The following is a 7,301-nucleotide window of genomic DNA, read 5'->3' on the forward strand; positions in this document are numbered from 1 at the left end:
CGCCTTCATCAAGTGGATATGAGTAGCGAGAGTTGTTGCTAAAATGGTGGCTTCAGACTACTTTGTAAGGTCTTTGTGAATAATTAATAAAATAACTGCATGCATCGTCCAGATGTAGAGGCCGGGGGTAACCCTCCTTTTCTAAAAAAAAAGTTGCTAACATAATCATATTATTTTTAGCCATGTTAACAATTTGCTAAATTTGTTTGTTGTGTATTTCTGTATAATTCAAGGAGTTTTTAAGTTTCGGTCAACACCCACTTCCATTTCTGTATCCGCTCGGTATTCGCTCTGTGTTTATTTTCGGTAGTATCTATTTTCATATTCATTTTGAGTTTTTTGTAGTGTTTTTGCTTCTACAAAAAACATGTAAAAACAAATATGACAGCACCCAATTCTATCCGTTTCCACTTCATTTTTATCCCTAATTGCATCATGCAGTTGCATCAGGCAATGTGCGAGTTGGACACAGACGTACTCCTTCTACTTCTTTAAGGAAGGAGTATTGATCGAGCACGGGCAGCTCCAGTGGAAAGCCTGATTCAGAGAGAATTAGTGCGTTAGCTGAATGCAGCCTTGCATCACTCTCCCCACCACCTTGTAGTCTTGGTTTAGCCATTTTTATATATATATATATATATATATATATATATATATATATATATATATATATATATATATATATATATAGAACATGGATTTGCTATCAACACTTGTTAGGGTGGTGGTTATCGGAACCGTTCATATGCATCAAGATTCGCACCTTTGGACAGATAAGGTTCTGATTTTATGATTTATTGAATATCGCCATGACTAGAGTGGAAAAGTGAGCTAGAACTTTATGGATGCAGTGTCCAGAAACGGCAACCTAGTCTCTGCATTTTCAGACTCAATGAGAGCAAGTATGCAGCAAACTTTTGTAGGTGGCAGGGATCGTCAGTGTGCTATTTTGGCAAACCTATTTAAATACTCATTTACTAAAGGTTCCGGCAATAGTATGCTAATTTTGGCATGTGAATCCTGCCACTTTCTTCTGACCATAGCATAGATGGTCAATTAGCATCTGCGTATTACGCACAAGGTCCAAGATTGCATGGACCTAAAGCACATCTGGTGCTAACGCATGGTCACAGTACACGCACATATCATATTACCTGATTGATTCATTGATGCTAGTGGGTCAAGCCAGCTTATGCATGTCCGGATGTACCTAGCGTCCGAGCCTTAGCCCGTAAACTTGCTTGGACAAATTCACACACAAATAATTATGAAGTTTTAATAGAAGGAGATCAGATGGAATTAAAACCTGGATTTTAATGTACTATTTCTAGCAACCATCAGTGCCCCTCCACTACTTGGACCGCAATGCTCTGTAATCTTACCACTTCGCCTCCTTCCTGTTCGTATTCGTCTTGCGCCCCGCTCGCGGCGGAGCCCTGCACGCGGAAGACAACCTTCTTATGGATGGTGGTGTGCTCGCAGCGGTCATGGAGGGCAACGATTTTGTGGAGAGCAGCGCCCCCACGCCCGGGGCTGGTGGCGGTCGGCGTGCAACTGGCCAGTAGCATCCTCGCGGCGGTCAATCTGGCCATTAATTGCAGACCAAAAATGAGTCTGTAGTGAAGACAATCAAATCAGCGCGATATATAGCTGCATCAGTGATGGCCAACGCATTTTTCCAAGCCCACTTAAAAATTCATCATTGAGAACATGCATTCAAATTTAAACATGATTAAACATGAACGGCCGCTCAACCACCGGTCAAAGTCCATCTAAACATTAAGAAACATAAAAAGACTGAACACGCCTCCCAACCACCCAACATGCTGCCCTAGGCGTCGTCATCGTTTTCATCGTCGCCGGTGAGGTTTGAGTGCGCGAAAAAGAGAAATCACATCAACAAATCGGTGTGCCCCCGTCGTTGGACCACACGCGGGGCGATTGTTTCGCCGCCATATACATACAATCAAGCAAGGTTCCTTGTGCGCAACTGATGGTTCCCCGAATCGGATTGGGTGGGGTTCCGTCAATAAAGAAGGACGCTATGGCCTTGCAAGGTTTCAAGTTGAGGAATATTGCAAGGTTCCTTGTGCGCATCAGAGGGTTCCCCCGTTCGGATTGGGTGGGGTTCCGACATTAGAAAGAGGAGGGTTCTCGCTCGCGATATGACGGACATGTACCAACTATATACAAGGAGCGTTATCAATCATCAAGATGGTGGGGGCCTGCCCCGCGGGGGGAGGGGGGTTGTATGGATGTGCATATAGAGAGCTCCAACGTTATACAGACATAGGTTTGAGTGCGCGAAGAAGAGAAATCACATCAACAAATCGGTGTGCCCCCGTCGTTGGACCACACGCGGGGCGATTGTTTCGCCGCCATATACATACAATCAAGCAAGGTTCCTTGTGCGCAACTGATGGTTCCCCGAATCGGATTGGGTGGGGTTCCGTCAATAAAGAAGGACGCTATGGCCTTGCAAGGTTTCAAGTTGAGGAATATTGCAAGGTTCCTTGTGCGCAACAGAGGGTTCCCCCGTCGGATTGGGTGGGGTTCCGACATTAGAAAGAGGAGGGTTCTCGCTCGCGATATGGCGGACATTGTAAAACTCGTATGCCTCCTGCTCAGAGTTGAAAGACATGCCCACAGCTGGTTCGAAGACAATCTTCTTTCCGAGCTTCACTGCTTCATCCATCGCCCTCTCGATTGCCCTCCGCTGCTGCTCTGAATGGCGTCCCATTTTTATTCCTGTAAGATTAATACGACGCACTAAGTTTGTTGCGATCCATGCTGGTTCTATAGTGTGCAGATAGTTCCAACGACAAGGGGTATGATTCTGAAATGATGTAGACCTTTTCTATATGAAAGAACTATGATGGTTGCATAGTGCGATAATTACCTTTGACGTCTTGTCCATCCCTCTTCATCTGCTTGGCCGCTGTTGTCTTCGTCGGCGACTTGCGCTGGTTTGGTACCATTCCCCTCGTCCGTGTGTTCCCCATCAATTGTCTCGGCGCCAGGCGTGTTTTTGCTTGCTGGTTTTGGTTCGGTCTGATCCACGCTAGGGGCTGAGGTTCACGCATGCAGTGCCACGAAAACGAGTGAGGATCATAGAAGAGAGCTTTAAAAACAGATTTTTGGATCTCTCGATCTTAAAAATGAGAACATGGTGAAAGTTTACATGCATGAGGGAGTGAAGACTGAAGAGCGCAAAAAAAGTTTTCAGATTCGTACCCTTTACATCGTCTCCCTCCATAGCCTGCGCAGCACCGCCGTTCTCCCCCGCTGAGAAGGATGTCGGTCGCTGTCCGGGGGGCTGCTCTTGCTCCGTCGAGGCCGTATCTCTACCTTTCGCCGGATCCACCATTTTCTCTGGTCGCTCCTCTCTCTGTCTCTCTCTGGACGGGCGAGATAGAAGATGATGGCAGTCACAGCCCACACGTTTGAACACGCACAGGAGTCACGGGGGTGTTTAGCCCCCAAGCAAATGGCCGGCGCAGTGCTGGCGCCTGGTCACGGGATGCAGGACTGGCCTGGGCGGTGCAGGACTGGCGCAGAACCGGCGCCTGTGACAAAACAACAAACATGAAGCAAGGTTAAATTTGTTACGCATATCAGGGAGCAAAAAAAAGAAAGCGTACAGAACAATTCTGATTGAATCAAGGGCAATCCAAAAAAACATCAACTGCATTCTGCTTTATTGCGTGTTACGATTAAAAAGAATGGTACGAATATGACGCCAGGGTGTTGAAAACTAACGATATGATGGGCAAACGTGAAAGTAATGGAGATGCTACGCATTTTATTTTGTTTGGAGTTCATGGGAGATGGAACACATAAAACAGGCCATGCACAACGGCCCGATTCACGGCCCATAGGGGCTGTGTGGCGTGAACTATGAGCCTCCAATGTCTGGACAGAACACTAAAAAAAAAAAAGAGGGGAAAGGTTCGAACCTTCAGATGGGGGTTCTCCTGGAACCGCATGGGCCGAACGTCGGTGGTCCAAGCCCTGCTGCACTGCACGCTTGCAGCCTAGTTTCTGTCATGTTGCAGCCCGCCTGGTCCACTATGTCTATAAGAGGAAAAACACATCAAATGAAAAAAGCAATGGAAATGCAAATGAGGTAAGAGGATGGACCAGATCCCCAAGCGAATGAGCGCTTGTGATTGCAGCCGCGCCAGCGAAACTTTATATATATAAATCGAGGCGAAAACCTGTTTCGGGAGAACTGATAGGAATAGGTTCCGTTCCTTTTTTGAGACTAGTCAATGTGTACGTACAATGCACGTAAATTTGAAAGTATATTAAGTGCATGTTATTATGTGATTAGCACTATATTTGGCATGAAATTAACTGCACGCTAAACGTGTTAAGCGCTCGACATTGAAACAGTCTAGGTCGTTGGATTGATATGATTTGATGACCGAGATTAATTGAATCTGCCCCTTTCGGTCTTTTTATATTGACTAGTCAATGTGTACATGCAATGCACGTTAATTCGTAAGGATATTAAGTGCATGCGGATATTAAGTAGGATATTATTGGTGTGTTATTATGTGATTAGCACTATATTTGGTATGAAATTAAATGCACGCTAAACGTGTTAAGTGCTTGACATTGAAGCAGTTTAGGTCGTTGGATTGACATGATTTAATGACCGAGATTAATTGGATCTGCCTCTTTGGATCTTTTTATATTAGTATAGATATAGATAAAAATACAAACCGGTTCCAGGGCGCGGCGATGTCTTGCTCTATGCGAGACAATAGCTTGGCTCGCCTACACACAGTCGGTAGTGGGCAGGCCAAGTACCATGTGGATTCGTCACAGCGAAGTTAGAAATGTGTTTTTTTACTTTTCTTATATTTTTGCAAAATACTAAATACATTATTATAACATATAATTCAATTAATTTTTATAAGTGTTCATTTAACATTTAAAATGTACATGCAGTTTAAAATAAGGTGCACTTAACTTTTAGAAACTATTTGTACCATTCAAAAAATGTATTTCATATTTTTAAACAGTTCACGTGTTTCAAGAAAGCGCACATTATATATTTTAAATGTTATACAAATTTAACAAATCTTCATGTAATTGAAAATAAAAAGTTCTATACCATTCAACAAATGTATGCTACATTTGAGAAATTGTTCACGCATTTCAAAATGATGTTTGAGACATTAAAAAATTGTTGCTTAGTTTTAAAAAAATGTCATTAAAGAAAATGTTTCAATGTGTATTAGAATATTTTAACATGTATTTCAAAAAATGTTCAAAAACATGTGTTAAAAAATGTTAATCATGTATTTGAAAATTGTTTAAACATGTATAAAAATGTTGTAGATGTATATGATAAATTTACAGTGTGTATTAAAAAAGTAGACATCAAAACATATAATTGAAAAAATGTACTGAAAAAATATTAAATGTTTATAGAAAGGTTCCTGATGTATATGAATAATGCATACAAAAAGAAGACATTTGTTGAGGGAAAAATAGAATGAAATGATAAATAATCCGAAGAAAACCGATGAAAGAAACAATGAAAAAAAGGAAAAGTGAAAAGCGGAGAGAATAAGAGGAACCCAGAAAAAACCAATACAGATTAGTTAAAACCCGATAAGGAAAAGCACAACAACAAAAAACTCATGTGATAGCTCCAGAATTGGGTCGGCTTAGTAGCGTCACGCGTGAGAGAGAGAGAGACCTACTTACATCTCACAACGGGTGAGAAATCACTCGTGCACAGGTTACAAAGAATCTATGTGTTACAAGGCCGAGGGTTTCACTACAATTCGATGGGCTAGGCCTATTATCTCTAGGGCCTAAAATATGACTGGCTTGGAGATATAAGCGATGACTATAAGTTTCAAATCAATTTATCGGCCCATTCTAGCGCCCTCACGGCCCAAGAGGCAATCCTGAGTCCTTTCTCTGTTGAGAGTTGTGTTTGAGAGCTGAGTCCCAAAAGAACTAGTCAATGTGATATGGGGCAAGCCATGCAGGTGTTCCGATCTTCACAATTGGAGGGGGATTTGGGGAGGATTCACGAGGGACACGAAGAACACAGAGCAAATCCAAACGAAAACACAACAAAGAACACTAATGGACAAGACCCAAATAACTCAGATCACAAGCGCAAATGGATCTCAAGTATTCGACAACAACAAAGGAATTAAAAATAACTAGGGTAGTTATTCCCCCATCTGTAAGAGATGTGAGGGTCTTGAGAGACAATCTTCCCCAAATCTCTAAGCGAGATGGAGGCCTTGGTAAATCCGTTTGGATTCTTTTCCTAATGGAGGTATTGATTCTCCAAGAGGATATATAGAGGAGAAACACTATCTCAATTTCTAATTATGGTTTGCTAACCCTAGAGAGGAGGTGGGGAGAAAAGTATATGGGACGAATCCAACCCACTCGTGCAGGTAAGGGCCGGAAGTTCTGAGATTTTTAGAAGTGTAGCTAGTGTTAGCATAGGCGAGGCCGGAAGTTCTGTGGTTCATATGTTCTAGGTCGCTTCCGGCAAGGCCTGGGGAATCTATAGAGATGGCGAGATTGTGTAGGTGAAGGTTCGGACTTTCCAGAGTGGATGCCCAGAAGTTCTGGGGCTTCAAGGTAGTGCCTTCTTGGCCTTCAAAGTGTCGTTTTCATCTATCCTTATCCTCTTCCATGCTTCCCACGTGGATGGTGTCGCCGTACTCTTGTGATTTCATTTCTCTTCGAGACGCGGTGATCATCTCAACCTATGTATGCACGAGGGAGGATGGTTAAGTAGTATACCATCCAAGAGAGAACCAAGACACATAGAAAGGATATAATTCACCATAGTATATGTGATGCACATTTCTGTTGGCGATGGAACCAAGGCCATAGTGAGGAACCTAAGATGCTCCACATCACAAGGGGTATCCCTTGCGGGGTCACCCTGCCGCTTTTGCACTCCAGATTGCTCCACATTTAACATGTGGTGGGAGGAGAGGGGATTGCACTAGTTTTCTTTTTTTTTTTTGCTTTCCGGTTTGTGTATGGTCTCCCGTAGAGAGCACGGGTGTGCTCCGCCAGGGAGGGAGGGTGTGCTTCATCGTGAGGAACTCCTTGTACTCATGGCAACGCACACCATTCTCCACGCAGAGGAGCACACCCATGCTTCGTGGTGAAGCACACCTATGCTCTGCGACGAAGCACACATGTGTCGCCCTCATACCACATCCATGCTTCACCTTTTTTCCTTTCCAAGTCACACTCATGATCCACCGTGTCGGAGCACACCTACGCTTTGTGGTGAAGCACCT

At 43.4% G+C, this 7,301-nt stretch overlaps 1 protein-coding gene across 1 annotated transcript; it reads right to left on the reverse strand.

Moving 5' to 3' along the window:
* Positions 1–2,255: 2,255 nt before the first annotated feature.
* On the reverse strand, positions 2,256–3,501 carry LOC123150641 (uncharacterized). Its single transcript, XM_044570500.1, has 3 exons — positions 3,235–3,501; positions 2,900–3,068; positions 2,256–2,748 (listed from the first exon to the last, which is right to left on the reverse strand). Exons 1-3 carry the CDS (start codon positions 3,365–3,367, stop codon positions 2,688–2,690), a joined length of 363 nt encoding a protein of 120 aa, XP_044426435.1. The 5' UTR covers positions 3,368–3,501; the 3' UTR covers positions 2,256–2,687.
* Positions 3,502–7,301: the final 3,800 nt, after the last annotated feature.

Source organism: Triticum aestivum, chromosome 1A, assembly GCF_018294505.1.
Source record: "Triticum aestivum cultivar Chinese Spring chromosome 1A, IWGSC CS RefSeq v2.1, whole genome shotgun sequence".
In the NCBI taxonomy this organism is placed as follows: domain Eukaryota; kingdom Viridiplantae; phylum Streptophyta; class Magnoliopsida; order Poales; family Poaceae; genus Triticum; species Triticum aestivum.